This window comes from Paramisgurnus dabryanus, chromosome 3, assembly GCF_030506205.2.
Source record: "Paramisgurnus dabryanus chromosome 3, PD_genome_1.1, whole genome shotgun sequence".
Lineage (NCBI taxonomy): Eukaryota > Metazoa > Chordata > Actinopteri > Cypriniformes > Cobitidae > Paramisgurnus > Paramisgurnus dabryanus.
In genome coordinates this window covers 48,426,250-48,445,357 of record NC_133339.1, presented here as the reverse complement: position 1 = coordinate 48,445,357, position 19,108 = coordinate 48,426,250, and the positions used below count along the sequence as shown (strand labels likewise).

Genomic DNA, 19,108 nt, shown 5'->3' with positions numbered 1-19,108 from the left:
GTAGAAGGGATAACAACAAGAATGGGTCTCCTGGTTGACCAATCACAGAAACGGGCGGGACTTTGTCGGCGTCTTGTCCAATGACGACGTCCTGTTATACTCATTTGCATACACGTCTCGCCCAACTGAGATTACCAGGAAGTATAAGAATTACAATACTGCAATGGAGAGATTCTCAATAATCTTGTATCAACGTTTATTATTCTTTTTCAGCACTGTATACGACGACTCGGATATATCCAAAATTCAGTGATTGCATTCGTTTTTTGTTTGTTATAGTGTATTGTGTTTATTTATTTAAAAATAGGCTAATCATTATCGCAGAGTCATGAGACATTTTGCACACCCAGCAGCTTTCGCCTACTCCATGACAACTCTTGGTGCTGGCATGATGAACAGCATTTTTAGTTTCTATTATGTGAAACTCTTCTTAAATAAGTACAAAATATCAGAGGGAGCTTTCCATCAGGCACAGGTGAGTTTAGGTGCAATTGGTTTTCACAAATTAATTTAAACTGCTATAGTGTGAATGTTTAGGTTTTTGCCTAAATTAAAGGTGCTGTAGACGCTTTTGCGAAATCACACTTGTCTCTTACATGGACAGCCATGTAAACAGTAAAGAAAGAGTTTGGGGAGCGGCACTCATTTTTTAGCCAATTAAAAACAGTCTCTGCTATGAATAATTTTTATGCTCTGCTTTAACGACATCGGGTTGGCTGACGTGGCTTTAGAGGGCGGGGTTTTGGACAGAAAGCGTGTGGTGAAGTTGTGGCTAACGTCGGTCCTGGAGAGCTGCAGTCTTGCAGATTTTAGCTCCAACCCTGATTAAATCTCACCTGCCTGTAGTTTTAGTAACTCTTTAGACCTTGATTAGCCAGGTGTGTTTGATTAGAGCTGGAGCTAAACTCTGCTGGACCGTGGCTCTCCAGCAGTGTTGGGGGTAACGCATTACAAGTAACGTGCATTACGTAATAATATTACTTTGCTGAAGTAACGAGTAACGTAACGCATTATTTTATAAGTGTACACATTTATTTTTGAGTTACTTTTTTAAAAAAGTAATGCAAGTTACTTTTCAATTTAATCAATTCAATTTAAAAATAAAATTATGTACTGAATTAAATTGAACGTATTAACATAGAATTACGAACTCTGTGCGAATGAGCGCAAACAGTTTGAGTCAGAAACGATGATGGCAGGCCTGAGTTTGACATTTTTGCGATCATAAAAAACAATTGCAAGGTCTGAAAGAGATCAAGCCTCAGCCAAGTAAGAAAAAGTAACGCAAATGTAACTTAAAAGTAACGCAAGCATTACTTTCCATGAAAAGTAACTAAGTAACGCAATTAGTTACTTTTTTGGGGAGTAACTTAATATTGTAATGCATTACTTTTAAAAGTAACTTTCCCCAACACTGCTCTCCAGTACTGACGTTCACCACTCCTGCTCTATTGCCTGACTGAAGTAGACACATAGAAGTAGACAGAAGTATTGCTTGTTTCGTTTAATTCATATTATTTAACAAAAGTTAAATAAACAAATGTGAAATATTTTATAAAAAACAATTTTTATAAATATTTTTGCATCAGTTTTAATATATTTTTATCACACACACACACACACACACACACACACACACACACACACACACACACACACACACACACACACACACACACACACACACACTATATATATATATATATATATATATATATATATATATATATATACAGCTCTTAAAAAATAAATTATTTTGTATATATAAAATAAATCAAACCAATGTTTTTTGACAGTCCAAAGTTATTGTCTCCACAGGTTGTCTATATGATCTGGAACGCAATCAATGACCCCTTGTTTGGTTATTTGCAAGACAACTCACGCATAGAGTTCTGTTCACGTCGGAGGCTCTCAATTTTATATGGAGCCCCCCTGTACTGCCTGACATTTTTGCTAGCATGGTTTCCTTGGAGAACGTATAAGGAGGGTGACTGGCTGAGTGGCGTACACCTTACAATTACCTTATGCGCTTTTGATGGCATGCTTACATTCGTGCTGTTAGCTCAGTGTGCCCTCTTTGCAGAAATTTCAGGAGACCATCAGAACAGGCTGAGACTTATTAAATACAGCCAGGTTGCCTCTCTGGTGGGTTCTTCTAGCGTGCTGTTTAGTGGCCTTATCACCAGGAACATGGATGACTTCGCTGCCTTTCAGGGATTCAGTGTGCTGGTGGCCGTGCTGGCGTGCGGAGCTATGTTATACACAGGCTTTCACAGTGAGAGTCGATTTGATAGTGAATCCTTTGAGACAACTTCCCAAGGTCCCCAGAAACCATCACTCTCAATGTCTTCTGTTGTCTCCATGACCTTGCAGATCCTGATCAACAGAGACTTCCAGCTCTTTGTAATCATGAACTTTTTCCAGGTATTTATGGTGGCTTTCTGCAATAACTTCACCATGATTTTTGCAGAGCATCTCATACCTCAAGATGTCTTGCCATCGCTTGCCAAGAGTGTCATGTATGGAGCTGGGTTCATCTGTCCTCAGGTGCATCATCATTAGTGGCATTTGCCACCGCTGTTTATATTTATATTAAGGGCAAGGGATTCGAACACAAGCCAAATCATTTTATATTTTTGCTCTACAGTTATTAGTGTTGTGCAGTCAGAAACTTCTCCATCGGATTGGCTACTACAGGATCATTTTGATGACCTTCTACGTGGAAGCAGGAGCTGCTATAATCATGCTACTGTTGGGTCCAGGCAGCTACTATTTCCTTGCATTGTTCCTCACTGGTAACATGTAAGAACTCTTAGAGGAAAATACTAATCTTTTTTTTACTTAGCTGACTAAGTAAGGGATTGTTTATGGAATCACTGCATCACACTTTTCTTTCTTTGGCGAAACACATACATGTACCATAAAAATCCAAACGACTAAGTCAAATCATTGCCTTGTGTGAGGGACAAAGCCACGTTTAAAATTATAATCTTCCCCTCCATTACAGCTCTTTAACCTTATTTGCACTACTGCATATAAAAAACTTGTCACATCAAGCTGATGCCAAGCACCATTGGTTCTCTTCTGTCACATAGATGATTGTGACTAAGCGCCATTGAAGTGAAAGCATATTAGATTTAAGTATAGTGTGGAAGATTTTCTGTGAATGACAGATTTTATATTGGTTTGTTCCAGGCCTTGGTTTTTTGAGGCCTGGAATAGAGCACAGGTTGAAATATTTTTTATAATACTTTAAATTACCATCCACATTTGCTCAGATCTCCATTTGTGTTTTAGGAATTAATTACTATAATATCCATGCAAGTTTATGCTTTTCTTCTTATAAGTATATAAGGCATGTGTTCATAGATGGCCTTGAACTACATGTTTTGTACTTGAAAATATATTCTGTTTTGTCCCTGATTGTAAAATAGGGTCTTGGTTCAAGCGGCCTTCAGTCTTTTCAATTTGCCACTGGCTGACATCATTGATTCTGACCTTCAGAAAAACAAACGCAGGTAATGCATTTGGTCATTCTGTTAAATCTGCCTTATCCTATTAATCTTCATTTGTTTATCAATAGCTAGCTCCTTGATGATTTTTATGATTTTTTTAGTGGTCTTTAATTTATTGAACATGTTTGCCAAATAATAATTTGACTAAATAACTGATCCAGTTCATTTGTTTTAGTACTCCACTCTCATCTATGGTTTTTGGGACAAATGCACTTTTTACAAAGCCTGCCCAGTCTCTGGCCCCTATGCTGGTTGTGTCCATCCTGAACAAATATGGCTATTCAGAAATCAAAGATGTTGGAAATTCTGTAGACCCAAGGTAAGGTTATACATCAAATATTTAACACAGTCTGTCAAAAAAAAAAAACATGTGTGTTTTGTAATATTTTCTTTAGTCACCCGTTTAGTTTGTTAGTCACCCCTGCCACTTTTAACAAAAATGAATCTTTAATAACCAGTTCAGAATTATCTAACAGGGACACAACATATGACAATGCCTGTTTTATTGTAAAAATCAAGATTAGTCCATCAGAATGATAATGTTGATAATGATTTAAGCGGGGGTTCACATTTTTAATTTGATCAATTATATAAGGGTCATTTTATGAAAATGGTGGCTTTCCTGTCCCGGCCCCAACCATCAGGAAAAACACTTAAAAGTATCAGATAATGACACAAAATATATGTTATTTGATTTATTTGAAGTGTTTTATTATTAATAAAACATATGTAAGACAGTTATATTGCAACCCATTTTATATATATTGTAGAACACGGTCAGTACCATGAAATTGGCTTGTCCCCCGGGATAGGAGTCGTGGTTTAGAGACATATTTTGAGTTAAAAAATATATTATTCTCCCCCTTTAAATGTCATAATACAAAGGGAAGTAGTACAGTTATTTAGTGGACTACTTAAAAATCTAAAACATCAACTAAATATTATAAATAATTTACAGGGAATACCTGTCCCTCAATTTCATGTCACTAGTGTTACAATTTATAAAAACCACCACTTTGAAAAAAATCAACATCCTTGCCAACTTCTTTCTGGGTCAAAGGTTCATTGTAGGCGTGGCTGTTTTGAAAAGCACATGGTGAGTGTGCACTCTCTCCTCATCTTTTAGCAATTTGATAAATAATTTTCTAATTTCATGCGAGGACTTAAGTGTTACTACAGTTTATAGTAAGGGGAAAGGAAATTTTATTAATATAATTTTTCAAATTGCATGATTAAGTGATTTATTTACAATTTAAGAAGTGTGGTTTGAGCTACTGTGGCCGCCCTCTTAGATATGCCATTTTGTCATTGGTTGTGGATTTGAGGTCGGATCCAACAAAGTGAGAAATGCAACATCTTTGATGAGTAGATTCCTGGAGAAACCAGCATTGGATTGCCACACTGAAGCAGTCACTTGTGAAATGTTTAGATTTATAATGTTAAGAGTTTAACTATTATATGACTATAAGTTATGTTATAAAAAAAGAATTACATTTTTAAAAATGTTCAAAAAGCCACCATTTTCATAGAATGACCCATAAAGATTAATTGAGGGCAGGCCATTTAATTAATCGAAAATAGGGTGGTACTGCGGCACGACGCAAAGTGGGTGTGTATTATTTTCAAATAATTCATAATAAAGTACGGGAGTGAATTATTCTGCCTATACCACGGTTACAGCAGGTTAGGTGTGCAACTGTGCGTTTTACAGAAATATCAGAAATATTTTTATCAGAATAATCAGAAATGCATTAATCATAAGCATTCAATATTTTAAATGATACAAATAAACAAATAATCCAAAACAATAGTTTTTATTTTAAAAACCAGATTTAGAATTATAAGAAATATATATATTTATTTAGACTATTCAGTTTAGAAGTATTCAGAATTGTATTGTATTGGAAGCAAAAAAATGTAAAATATTATAATTTTAACACGTTAAAAAAAGAGATAATAAAAACATCATAGCAAACTAACAATTAAAAATGCTGCCATTATAAGGCAAAGCATGTACTGCTATAAAGACAGTACTCTATACAGAAGATATCAGCCATGATGTGAAGATGGTGAAGTCTGGACACACATTTTAAGCATGATTATTACTTGGGAAAAACTTTGCATAGTCTTGTAGTGGTATACAGTACAGTGAAACCCAATGTCTATTAGCAGATTATTATTGTAATACATCAGTACTGTAAAATAACTGTAACATTGGCATAGATTGCCTTGCAATCTATTAATCTAGTCTGTACATCTGATCTAACAATCTACTGGCATTTGATGACACCCAATGTCAAAAAAAAAACTACTGGAACTTTACTGGATTTATAATAAAATTAATAAAAATAAAAAAAACTGCTACTATAAAATTATGCATTTTAAACACCAAAACAGTAAGAGTTACATTTACATTTATGCATTTGGCAGATGCCTTTATGTAAAGAAACTTTGAGGAATACAACAAGCAATGTATAGCTGTGTCCCACATTTTGTGTTCAATGCACATGATGTTCCCAATTACAAAAAAAAGGAAACCTTTCTTACATGTACATTTGAGATACCCAAGGGGTAACATCATTAAAGGGATACTTTACCCAAAACTTAACATTGTTATTATAGTTTATAAAGTTGTAAATATGGATATTTTTTGTACAAAATTACATTGATTACCTTCAAAAGGACTACCCACAGGAGACGTTTGCATTACTTCTGTAAAAAAATTCTCTACCATTATAATGCTGCGTTTACACCAACCGCGTTTCAGGTGTCAACATCGGGTCTACCCCGCCTAGTTTGCCGCTTGAACAGTTTGAATGCATTCGTGCGTGTAGAGTGAAGTAGACGCGCGGAAAAAGCACGAATTTGACCTGCGTCATAGGCAAAATCCGCTTCTCGTGGGAGGGGCAAGTGCTATGCGGTTGTGTTTTTGCAAGATGACTGATGTTGATTCTGCATTTATTGAGAGAGTTACCGGTTTGTATTTGGTAACCTTACTATAGGGGGGAATAAACGGCGCGGGTCGATAAAAGGCACATGACTTAAAAGTGAAATGTGTATTACAACTTACCAGGTTGCCCAATGTCCTCCAAGCGAGGTCCTTTTTATTCCTCTTATATTCTCTATAGAAATAAGAATTTGTGTCGTATAGCTCCGGGTGACTGCTTACGGACAATATCCTTCAGGTTGAATGAGTGACTCTGGGCGGGGCTGCCGCCACAGCAGCAAGCAGGCTCCTGATTGGTTAACGTGGCGCAAAATTCCGCCAAAGTTCAAATTTTTCAATTCGGTCAATTCAGCCGCAAATTTGCGTGAACCGCAAAATGCACAAAAAGCACTATTCGCACGTACAACTCTCAATTCGTGCCTTTCGCGCAAACTAGACACGCGAATGAGGAGGAAACGCGTCTTCCAAGCCGCGCCAAATGCCTCATCCGTGCCGCGGGACCTCCAAGGCGCGTCAACTCGTCTTCACATTGACTTAACATTGAAATCACTTGCGCTTCACGCCTCTGCCGCAGTTGGTGAAAAACGCAGCATAAAGCTAGAAGAGCCAGGACATTTTTTAATATAACTCTGATTGTGTCAATCTGAAAGATTGTAATCTCAGATGGCTTGAGGGTGAGTAAATGATGGGGTAATTATCATTTTGGGGTGAACTATCCCTTTTAAGACTAAGACTCTACAGCATGTCCACAAGACAAGTAAAAAAAATGTATAATCTGCACAAATAGTGTTGAATGCATATGTCATAATTTTGCCAATAGCTACAAAATAACTAGACTAATTCATACCATTAACTTTATATTTGTTTATCAGTCTAAACAATTCAATAATTAAAAACAAAATTCCTCTTTTGGGGTGTTCACGGCTAGCTTCAGTGCCATTACATGTGTAAACATAGCTTTGTGTGCTAATCTTTTTGTTGGCACCAAAGACAGAATGGTAAATCTTTCCTGATTTGTAAATAGCTTTGTGTAAAAGTGTCAGCTTAATTAATTGCGTCGACATGCAAGCACGTGAGCAGACCGCTGGTAGGCACTATCCATGCTTGTAACCACAGTAACAGCGGGACAATCAAAAAAGAAGAAGCTTGGCAAGTTAACCCAAAAACGAAGAAGAAACAGCAACTAGTTGTGTATGATTTGAGAAGACTAGCAATGATGGAGGTAAATAAACAGCGACTTTTGTTCAACTTGGCCATTCTTTGTTTTCACCGTTGCAAACGGAAATACCTATACGCAGTTTTTTTACCTGACGGGAGGGGTTCAGGTGGACCAATCACAGCGCTTGCGGTCCCCGTAGAACTGATTCGCTGTTAAAAATTTTGCAAGGTGCATGTCAGGCTACGCAGAGCTACGCACAGGCTACGGATAGCCTACAGCTAGCTACGTCGTAGAACTTACGCAGAACTATAAATCGGGCTTTAATTTGCAAAACCATTTCTGTTTTGTTTATTTGAGTTAATTTAGTTTAATTTTTGTATCAGCTTTGTTTAGGTTGGATAACATAATTACATAGTTAGAAGCTGTTTAAGCTATGTGGAAAGCACCAACTACTACAGTATATATACAGTAAACCAACTTATAATTATGTTTATTGTAACTGTATGCTGTGTTTCTTGCTCTAGTTGTAAAAAAGGTGCATTACATTTAAGAAAATGTTTTTTTCTACCACTTTTTTAGTGTTCTTCAGTCTCTTCAGAGCACCATGTTTTACCTGGTATGTGTAGTACCAATGTGCGTCACAGCTCTGCAGGTGCTTGCATGGAGGCCATTCTCCATAAGAGACAGTCATATGTTGGACTCTTAAGTATATACCTGTAAATGGATAAATGTTAGCTATATGTGTGCCCTTTATTTTTGTGCCTATATTTGTGGTGGGTGGAAGGTTTAAGTTGATAGGGTTGTTGGTCCACTGATTATTTGTATTGGTTCAATTGTATACTTTGCATCAATAAAGCAAGTATGCATCTTGGGGATTCTTGGAGAACATTAATCAGACGTTCAGAAGGAAACTGTAGTAAGGAATAATGTGGTTTTTCCTTTTTTAGGAATAATTTGGTTATTATTTTTTAATAATGACATTATACTTGCAAAAAAAAAGAATAAAGGATGGACTGATTTATATGACATGAATGTGTTTTATGTCATTTATCTGTTGCCTGGGACAACGGTCATTAATACAGTTTAGCTGTCATTATACAAATGTATTTGACCAATTGACTGATTAAAATCAGAAGTTTTGTAATACGTCTATTTATCTGTAACATGTTCTGTACTGTAGCACTATAGGTCATTTTTAGCTGCTGGGGTGATATTAATATTCATTTGTTATTGGAATGACAGATGTAGCCATTATGACATGAAATAACTGAAGTTTATTTATTTAAAAAATGTAATTAGAAGTGTAACTGAATGCGGTGGTAAAGGTTTACCAAAATTGTAAACAGAGAACAATGCAAAAATGCATGTTTATCATTATAAAATGATTGTGGTGTATTTTCTGATTTTTTACTCAGGAATGTATACATATATTTTATTTAATTCAACTGGTTGTTATTTTTTAATAAATTTTTGACATTATACTAAAACATTGAGTGATATGTCATTATTGTGTGGATTTAATATTGTATATATGAGAAGTCAACCTGTTAGACATCCACTTACACATTTACATCCCATAAAGATCACTGTGGTCTTTCCATGTGCCTTTAATCTCTTTTGCCTGTATACATCCCATCCGTGTGCTCTGTGGTAGTCTCACAAAGGAGCATATAATATGAAATAATCCCTCTAAACGTTCATTCACCTTCACAATTATTTATTTAGTTTGTTAATGTTAAATCATCTTGTTATATTATTGCAATCTTTTAAAGATTTCTGGTTTTACACAGTATACACTTATTTTTCCTTATTTTCATCATATTGTGTTTGTAGTTGCGTGTTGTCAAGCTTAAAATGTCCACTCACTCTGTCATTGTGAAATATTAACACAAAATGTAGCAGAATATCAAAATATGTATTTTAAACAGTTTTTTGCACCATTTCCACAGTCAACATTTGTGCAGTCAGGTTCAACGGTAAACCACGTAGGTAACTGCAGCTACATCATGTGTTTATTAAATGCTAAAATTAGCTAAAAATGTTCACCCTGTCATGAAAACTTACATTGAATTTGCATGACAGCGTGGACATATTTCATAGGTTTGCTGCTTGCAGTTAATTTATAAAAAGTGCTGGAGCTTGACCATTGTGCCTTTTTAACAGCCTAAGGTCTCCTTAACAAAACATATGAAAATGGAAAATGTTAGATATTTTGGGGAAAATTTTGCAGTCTCAAAGACACTTCATAGGGATATTAACCCATTAGCATGTTGCGCTAAGGAAAATAAATGTGGAATAGCGTTTAGAAATAAATAAACAAGGAAGTTAAAATATATACTTTGAGTTTGCAATTTCCTTAAACAATTTCAATTTCCCCAACTATTAATTTAAAATATTTGTCTATTCCCTAGCACATTTAATTACGTTTATTTATTTATGCAGACATTTTTATATTTTTACACATACATTTTAAAAACAAATAATAATTATGTTTTAATAAAATTAATTCGAACCATATACATCTTTTTTGTAATGTAGCATGTAAACGCAGATTAATGTGTTTTAGGCTCGTTTACTTATAAATAATTTATGATAAATAATGTTGGTATTATTAACAATTAACAATTGTGAAAAGCGCTATATAAATAAAATTGAATTGAATTGAATATTAATAAATAATACAATAATATAAATAATGGACAAAGCGATGATTGCGTTTTTGTCTCGCGAGGCTTGCAACACTCTAGTATCTCAGACTGCTTTGGTATGATCATTGTACACTTCTTCTTGATGTCTCTTCCAGGTTTAGTGTCTGTAGTGAGTTTTTAGCCATAACTTTAACGTCAAGGATGTTTCAGAGATTTATAGTTGGGTTCAGATCTGAGGTGGTCATTTTATTATTTCAAATATTTTTTATGTTACTTAAACGTTTACATGCATAATGTCACACTGAAAAATTTATAAACAGTTTTAGAAAAAAATACCTCTAGAAATTCGCTGACAGAGATAAGATTTACATTAAAGAACCGCGAGAGATTTTATTTTGAAAGCAGCTGCATTGTGTGACGGTTTCCTGTCGCCATCTTTAGCCGGATTCACACAGTTAAACAAGAAAACTCCCTTGTCTTGCTGTCTTCAGTAATGTAACTATTTTTAATTAATTAGCATGTTTTAAGACCAAGTAAAAAGATTCGTGCCTTTATAACTGACATGTTCAGGGTCGTCTGGTAGTTAAAGGAGTCTTTATTTTTCTGGTAAGTGTTTTATAGTGTTACATTGACACCTGATTAGCTTTAGCCAGTGACAGTAAGTCAGTCAGTCTGCTTTGAGTTCATCAATATAAATATCAATATATCATGAAGAAAACATTTCAGAAAAAAGCGCTCTAGGTGCAATATGGATTGGACATTCATGTCTCCTAATGATTTGTTGGAGCATTTTGTGCAAAAAAAAAAAAAAAATGCATGTATATGCGCTGATTAATTGTTTTATGTTGAGATCCTTAGAAAATTGTTGTGTAATAAATTTCAATAAAATCGATGCCTGTTTATGTGGGAAAAGTTAGACGGATCTCAATTTGATATTTTGTTTACCTTTTGGGCAAATCACACCTGTCAAGAACGTCAGTTTTCTTTTTCAAAATGTAAAAAAACAAAATTAAAAACAGCACCGCTTTATAACTCGCTCAATTCAGTGTATTTGTATAACGTTAGTACTTTGTAAATTTGTGTGACTCGGACAAAATTTTGAATAGTGTGATTTAAGTCCTTCAAAGTCATATATTATTTTTTTATACTTCTCTGCTATTTGTTTTTTAACAAATATTTAAATATATTTATTTAAAATATTTATTTAAAATGTAAATTTGAATTGAATTGAATTATATATCACATCAATACTGCTATCACATCCAGATACTTATATCTCTAAGTCTATATATATATATATATATATATATATATATATATATATATATATATATATATATATATATATATATATATATATATATATAATGTTTTATACTTTTATAAATAAGTTGAAAAATCTGAACTTTGGCGGATTTCTGCACCACGTTAACCAATCAGGACCTTGCTGTAGTAGTGACGTGATAACAGGAAGCGAGCGGAGTCTCAGCGGAGTCACAGAAGCCCCTCCCATGATGCAAAGTTCCGTGTGAATTTCTCGAATGATTAGAATTTCACGTGCGAATGAAGTGAGGGAACTCAAATGTTCAAGCGACCAACTACGCGCGAATAGCGCATTTTTACCCCTCTACGCGGCTGGTGTAAACGCAACATAAAGGTTCAGCAGAATTTTTTTTCTTAATTTTGTATTAACATGCTATCTTTTTTAAGTTAATATATTGTAATAACCTAGAAGCTTTGGTGTTGGCTTATCCAGTAATCTTATTGACTTGCTATCTTTCAGTTATGGACCCTCTCAACCAGGTCGATGGCATGCACCTCCAGCGATCTCGTTCCTCAGTTTTAGATCTGTCAGTTGGTTGCAGACAGAGGCCTTTAAAGACAAACTCTACAGAGGCTTTGGATCTAGTCAAAAAGTCCAGCTGGTGTGGCATTACTTCAGGGTGCAACAATAAGTCCATTAACTTATCTGAATCTCGGTCGGATAGGTACATTACATGCAATCCAAATGCACCTGATCACCCAGAACCAGCATCACAACGTCATGGGTCAATGGCTTCCTCCCCTGATATTTACTCTTTACCTTTAACAGACATTGATGGACAGCAATATATGTACCCACCCACAGACTGTGTGTTTGCAGATGATGATTGCCGTGTGGAAACGGATCACGTGTTGACGCAAGCCAAAGCACTTTGCAGGAAAGCAGATTCCATTTTGGAAAATGGCACAGTTGGAGATAGGATACAACACAATGGATTAGAGACACACACACAAGAAACTTTGAGCAGTTATGGTGAATCATATTTAAATGACACACTGTCACAAACTAAGGGCTCATCACGTTTATCTCAGGACACCAATGCCGCCGCATACACGCTGCGTTCCAGCAGATCGGCTGTGGAGCATACGCCGGTTGAAACACTTAAATCTGAATGTACTGCCGCTAAAGAACTGTCTACATGCTCAATTGAAATTATTTCTAGTGATGATGACAGTGACATCATTGAGGTGCCGATAACCAATTATAAGTGCAAGACACCTCCAAACTGTCGCTCTCAATTTAGGGATGTTAAAGTTGAGATAAATCATGGAAATCAAAGGACTGCCTCCGCAAGACAAAAAGATGCTTGTAATCGTCAAATGGGCTGCTCTCCCAAAAATGTGAACAATGAACCGGATAGACCCAAATTTAAAATGGGATCAGAATCCAGATCGCTGTTGTCATGGATGGAATCGGTCATGATACCAATCATCCCGCAGGATAGCGATCAAGACATGGACTCAGCTTTTTCCAAACTCCTTCCATCTACCTCGAATGCAGAAAACACAAGCATCTTGAAGTCCCCACCGATTGGCTCATCGTCCTCAACATCCAGACAACCAAGGAAGTCCTCTGCCTCAAAAAGCAGAAAAAGATCCAAACCAAGGCCCAAACAAAAGAAACCACGCAAGCGGTTGAGAGTTTCATCAGCCACGAACACACCCAAAAAAACACGCAGAAAACCTTGCTCATCTCGACCTACATCAATGTTTTCTCCTCAAGAGCCAGAGATCAAACTTAAATATGTGAACCACAAAGAGGACAAGAGAGATGCCAAAGTGGATGGCTTTGCCCCCTACATTCACATGGAATTCTCATCCTGCACAGTTGTCAATTTTAGAAAAGAGGATGATTTTGCAACAAAGAAGGAACAGCAGCAGGCAGTTTCTGGGGTTATTCCAAGTACTTCTTGTTTGCAACTGGGGCGCGTTAGCTCGGATGACAGATTTCAGGTCAGGCATTTTTGCTGCCTGTGCGGGAGGGCTGCCAATGAGGAAGGTCTTGGGGATTTACATGGACCTTATCACCCCAGTGGAGTTCAGCCCATCTGTAAGGACAACACCAGCCCATTTGGTCGGAGACGAGACCCAGAGTACAGTGACATAGACTCTGTCTACAGTTTAGAGGATGGTGTACCTCAGTTAATCAAACAGACAGGTCATTTGTTAGTTTCACCTAAACGGCAAAAGAAAGAGAACTCTGTAGAGAAGGTTGAAGATTCTGGTGCTTATAGTGGACGCTGGATACATGAGGACTGTAGTATTTGGACTTCAGCTGTCTTTTTGGTTAAAGGAAAACTCTATGGATTAGAGGAAGCCATCCGGCTTGCGCAAGGAATGGTAAATAGCTGTTTATTATTATTTCATTAAAATTTCCATGCAAAAGTATGTACAGTAAATTCTACAATGCTGTAAACACATTTACACTGCCAGTACTTGATGTATTCGGTAAGTTTTAATGACATTGATTGTTCTGTACACTCTTATTGCGCTGTTCCATTGCATAGTACCTTTCCATAGCTTTTGGGGGCTTTTCCACTGGCTATAGTACATAGATACTTTTTTTAGTACCACCTCAGTTGAGGTTCAAAGCGAGCTACTAAAAAGTGACATAAAAACACTGGTAGATCACTGATTGGTCTGAGAGAATTGTCACTAACAGCGTCATCACTAAATGCAAGATTAGCTTTACCTTTGTGCGTGCAGTGTCTCTAGGGACCCTGTGTCATCTGTGCTTTATTGTAAGTTCCCAAGCTTTGTTTTAGAGGTGAAAAACATCCACAGGCTGAGAGTCAGGAACACCATACCGGTACATCCACGACACGCACGTCCATGTGTACGTGCCACCCTTTTTTTAACTTGTATAAGGCTCAGGGAAGCGCGTCGACTGATTCCGCAAATGTTTGTACAGAAACTGTCATGTGAGACAGCGGATGTTCAAATTTCAATTTGTGGTGGTCAATTTTGACTTTGTGGCGGCCTAATAAATAAATGAATGTATGGTAAACACTGCATTCCAACAATGTTCCCTCTTTGCTCGCTCCCACTTTTTCTGTGATGTCATACTAGTAGGCAGCGCAAATTTGAAAAGTGCAATTAGAAAATGGTACAAAAGCTTTCAATGGGGCAGTACCCTTTCAAAAAGTGCACCTTTGTTTCTAAAGAGTGCATATTTTACCTCAAAGGTACAGGCATACATATCTGTTAAATTTAAATGGTACACATTAGTACCTTTTGAAGGGTACTGTCCCAGTGACAGCTGTTGTACCTTTTATGTGAATTCTAAGTATGTTGCTCTGGATAGATGAACTTGTTTGTCTGTTGCAGGTGTGTTCACACTGTCACAGAGCTGGTGCCACACTGGGATGTTTCTTCAAAGATTGCCCAAATAAGTACCACTTTCCCTGCACCCTGAAGTCAGGTAATGGTCACCAGTTTTCCTGTATAACCACTGTCCCTTCACATTATTCAACTTAAGCCAAATATTACCAATATATTACTTTTTACTTACCTATATAAAATTCACCAACACTTTGTTTATCACATTTATTTATTTTCACTCCATGTTTGTGGATTACTGCCCTTCTTCTTCAGGTTTGTACTGATTCGTGTGTTAGCCGTTCAAATTTTTTATTTATTTAAACAGACGGTGCCCTGTGTGAGGAAAACTTCACAATAAGATGCCCTAAGCACAAGGTAACTGAGATACCTGAAGTGTACACTGTTTCTGTAATATATTTGTTCTGCATAATCATCAGCATTTTCTCATTTTGTGTCTTCTCAGAATAAATCCTCCAGATTAAGTGTCAGCAGGCTGAAGAACAGATGATGTGATGTTTGAAGGTGTGTTATCACAGTGTTTCATATACGTTCACAAAGCCTTGGAAATTTGTGACATCAATTAAAGAAATTATCCAGGTTCATTAAAAGCCCCATGAACAACACTTGTAGCATAATGTCAATAACAACAAAAAGTCAAGTGGATTTTATTCTTCACTTTTAAAAAGCTGTTAGTTACAGTACAGCATACTGTAGGGCTGACCGGTATTTAGATTTTTTGTGATATATTGGTATTTTTCCCAGCAGGATATGGCTCTCATGATTTTGCCATGTTGTTGATGTCCTCAGAGCAATTATGTTGACCCTTGGGACAACATTTTAATCGAAAATCAGATTTCAGAAATAGGTTTAGTTTGTTTTAAATTTAAGCTTACAACCAGGATTAGCTGCTTCCAGACCATTGTTTTTTACTTATCATTTCCCTCTGATTTTAGGGTTCAGTTATGGTTAGGGTTGGGCTTTGGGATGGGTTTAGGTCAGGGGTAGGCATCGTCAGTCCTGTAGTGCCGATGTTCTGCAGATTGTAGCTCCAACCCTGATAAAATTAGAGCTGGAGCTAAACTCTGCAGTACTTCGTCACTCCAGGACCGACATTGCCTACCCCTGGTTTAGATTATATTTACAAAAATGTTTTCATTGGGTCAACGTAATGTTGAGCTGAGGACATCAACCACTTGGCAAAATCAGGTTGAATGCAGGATCCAGGAAAAGACAATACCGTCTATATCAGGGTTCCTCAAATCTTACCGTGAAGGTCCAGAACAGTGCAGAGTTTAGCTCCAACCCTGGACAAACACACCTGAGCAACCTTCAAGTGCTGTGTCCGAAACACTCTCTATCTTCTATATTGTGCACTATATTTAATATATTTCATATATATATGAAACTATATATATATATATATATTTATATAACCTTAATGAACATTTTCATTCCCTACATTTGTTCACTACTTTTTACCCACATTGCACTCGCTTACTCAATATTTCCCATGATACAATGGGAGACGTACGCATGTTTACTGACAGTAAACAAGTTTAAGAGAGTAAACTTTACCATTTCACAGCCACACAGGTGTAAGGGTTTATGATAAATCTCTGTGGCAGCTCTCTTAAGCACGATATTTACGTCAGTGTCCAAAATCGCTCGCTCATTTTTGTTCACTATTTCAACGTGTGGGGAATAGTAAAATAGATTTGCAACAGAAGCTCTGCCAGAAATTTACACTGAGGTCAAACTTAACTATCAAACCAGCTTGCATGTTGTGCAGCCTTATATTTTCTTTATTTTTTTTCATCATACGCTGTTTTAATGAGGCCTGCATAAAACATTTATTCTACTTTGTAGAAATACAGAGACATTTATTATATATAGAGATATGAATTTGGTTCAATACCGTCCAGCCCTAGTTCAGCATATACAGTCAGGGAAGAAACTTTAAATGCATCCTGTTTTAAAAACGTCCCCACAGGACACTTACTGGTGATTCTTCACATTTAAACACTGGAAAAAGATGACAACACATAGGTGGGTGATTCTCACGAAAACTTGGTTTTAAAAATGTCAAGCATGAAAAATTAAAAATTGCTTAAATTTACTTTTTTTCCCACCAGACATTGAGAAACAAAGTCTGGAGTAAATGGGAACATTAATTTAAACACTTTTACCTATCATTTAACACTTTTTGTAACATAATTTAAAAAATTAGTCCTAAAAAATCTCATTACCGCATCAGTCAGAAAACATCAACACTGACATATTTTCAAAATGACATGACAAACCTGAAAGAACATAATTTGGAGATTCTGCACATGCATTTAAAATCAAAGTATTATGCTTCTATTAATTAAATTAACATTTAATAAGCATTGCGGTAATGATAATCAAAATGTCGTGTAAGCATTCTGACAAGACAATATTTCAAATTAACTGTAAAAAAAATGATCTTACCTGGTAGCCATCTTGAACTAACTGGTCCATGTGCTTGGTCACTCAAAATCAAACTTTATTAAAATTCTGTATGTGTGCTTAAACTGTTCTCAAAAAGTGTTGCGGAGGATGAGAACATCAGGCATGGACACATCATTTTCCTAATTTTTCTTCATTATTATTATACATTAATATTCAGTAAATATTTTTTCTGTCATCTAAAGTAGTCAAGCAAAACATCCATTTATTTTTTTTCTAAATATTTTTGTGTTAATTTGATTAAATTACAACATAACGCATGTTCAAACACAGCCAGACACATTGCGGTAATGAGAATTTCAGCAGAAAATGAGATAAAATTGACAAATTATAAATTCTTATGTTGAAATCACACATTGTGCAAGGTAGAACACAGTATTGTGTTAATTCTGATGCTTTTTAATATTACTATATTACACATTTTATATCTAAAATCATTAGTGCCGTGGTGTTTCAATGGTTTCGTGAGAATCACCCAGGTACTGTATTAAGTTGAATATTGTCAAAATACAGGTATCTTAATATTTTTTTCTTGACTTTGTACTACAATAACAGTGGAAAATGTTGCTCTTCAGTTCATGCTCCGCTTCTTTTTTTCATAACTGCTTGCTGGCAATTCATACTAACAGTATTAATGAACCACCTCATGCATCAAACTATTTGTAATCATTATTTTCTTATTTGTCCTTCTACGCAGGCAGACTTATTTGTTTATCTGGCTGTGGACCTGACTGCATTTTTTCCATTTTATTTGTTTACATTTACAGGGGCATATGAATTTTCAGGACTGGATGTTCTGCGTCTGCTGTAAACAGCCACTGCCTGTTTGTCGGGTCAAGTGGTAACCTCAGACAATGCTGGATAAGGGTTTTAATACATTCCTTTTGCTTTTAGACACTCTAGTCTAGTCCCACTTTTATTCAAACACTTGAGATGAACTTTACACAAGGCCAAATATCTATTTAATGTACTTCATGCAGGAAGATGTAGAGTGTGAATGAATTTAACTAATCAACATTAGAGTTCATAATGAAAGCATTACTTGATTTAACATTAAAAACACAGAAAAGTGCTGTTTCTCTCTCAAAATATGAATACCAGTGTCTCATTTCTAATTAAATATTTAACATGAACTCTTATTGAAGGAGTGATGTCATCATGACATAAAACTGAAGTGCTGAAAAGGATGGGTCTTCTAACATGGTACCATATGCACTATTATGTGAACATATTTATTTATTTTTATTTATGTTTAATGCATATGTGTATATTTATTTCAGACCAAGTGTGTTTTGACTGTAGTTAAGTAACGATATTTGGATGTTGGTTTGTTAATATGGATCTGGTTTCATTTTTAATTTCAATTTGTTGCCTGAGAATCAAGGCGACACCTTGTGTGAACTGTGCATTTCACTCGATGCCTTGTGATCTTGTCTTTTTCTGTTTTAATAAACTTTTTTACTCTGCATTCCTATCATCCTGGCTAACGTCTGACTTCTGTCCGTTCTGACTTCTGTGGTGTTAGAACGGTTACTGTATGTGAGCATGTCTTCTATCATGCCTATATTAAACACAAACAATTAAATTAATCTCATCCAGCAAGTGCCACATACACTGCAGCTGCTGACTAATCTAGATTTTACATTAGCATTATCTGTGGTTGACCCTGCCTAATGCAGGGATTTTTAAAATAGGGTCTATGGACTCA

General features: G+C 35.9%; 2 protein-coding genes across 6 annotated transcripts; both read left to right on the top strand.

Annotated features, from left to right (window-relative positions):
* The first annotated feature begins 137 nt into the window (after positions 1 to 137).
* mfsd13al (major facilitator superfamily domain containing 13a-like) lies at positions 138 to 9,102 on the top strand. The gene is made up of 6 exons (XM_065287644.2): positions 138 to 475; positions 1,819 to 2,547; positions 2,648 to 2,802; positions 3,435 to 3,518; positions 3,691 to 3,834; positions 8,201 to 9,102. The coding sequence occupies exons 1-6, from the start codon at positions 329 to 331 to the stop codon at positions 8,325 to 8,327; spliced, it is 1,386 nt and encodes a 461-aa protein (XP_065143716.2). The 5' UTR covers positions 138 to 328; the 3' UTR covers positions 8,328 to 9,102.
* Positions 9,103 to 10,710: 1,608 nt separating this feature from the next.
* On the top strand, positions 10,711 to 18,877 carry LOC135776514 (uncharacterized). Of its 5 annotated transcripts, none has more exons than XR_012336402.1 (7): positions 10,711 to 10,875; positions 12,053 to 13,932; positions 14,920 to 15,013; positions 15,239 to 15,288; positions 15,377 to 15,435; positions 16,904 to 16,959; positions 18,098 to 18,877. XR_012336402.1 is itself a non-coding variant. In XM_065287476.2 (6 exons), exons 2-5 carry the CDS (start codon positions 12,055 to 12,057, stop codon positions 15,419 to 15,421), a joined length of 2,067 nt encoding a protein of 688 aa, XP_065143548.2. In that variant the 5' UTR covers positions 10,711 to 10,875; positions 12,053 to 12,054; the 3' UTR covers positions 15,422 to 15,435; positions 18,168 to 18,877. The 5 variants fall into 5 exon arrangements, 3 of the variants coding, with proteins under 3 accessions (XP_065143548.2, XP_065143390.2, XP_065143476.2); XR_012336401.1 differs by having other exon boundaries at positions 17,880 to 18,877; XM_065287476.2 differs by lacking the exon at positions 16,904 to 16,959 and having other exon boundaries at positions 18,168 to 18,877.
* Positions 18,878 to 19,108: the final 231 nt, after the last annotated feature.

Bases quoted from the DNA above. Each gene is read 5' to 3' on its own strand.
- mfsd13al (XM_065287644.2), top strand. From the start codon at position 329: ATGAGACATTTTGCACACCCAGCAGCTTTCGCCTACTCCATGACAACT. The intron at 2,548-2,647 runs GTGCATCATCAT...TTTGCTCTACAG, and splicing joins CTGGGTTCATCTGTCCTCAG to TTATTAGTGTTGTGCAGTCA. The intron at 3,519-3,690 runs GTAATGCATTTG...CATTTGTTTTAG, and splicing joins CTTCAGAAAAACAAACGCAG to TACTCCACTCTCATCTATGG.
- LOC135776514 (XM_065287476.2), top strand. From the start codon at position 12,055: ATGGACCCTCTCAACCAGGTCGATGGCATGCACCTCCAGCGATCTCGT. The intron at 13,933-14,919 runs GTAAATAGCTGT...TGTCTGTTGCAG, and splicing joins TCCGGCTTGCGCAAGGAATG to GTGTGTTCACACTGTCACAG. The intron at 15,289-15,376 runs GTAACTGAGATA...GTGTCTTCTCAG, and splicing joins TAAGATGCCCTAAGCACAAG to AATAAATCCTCCAGATTAAG.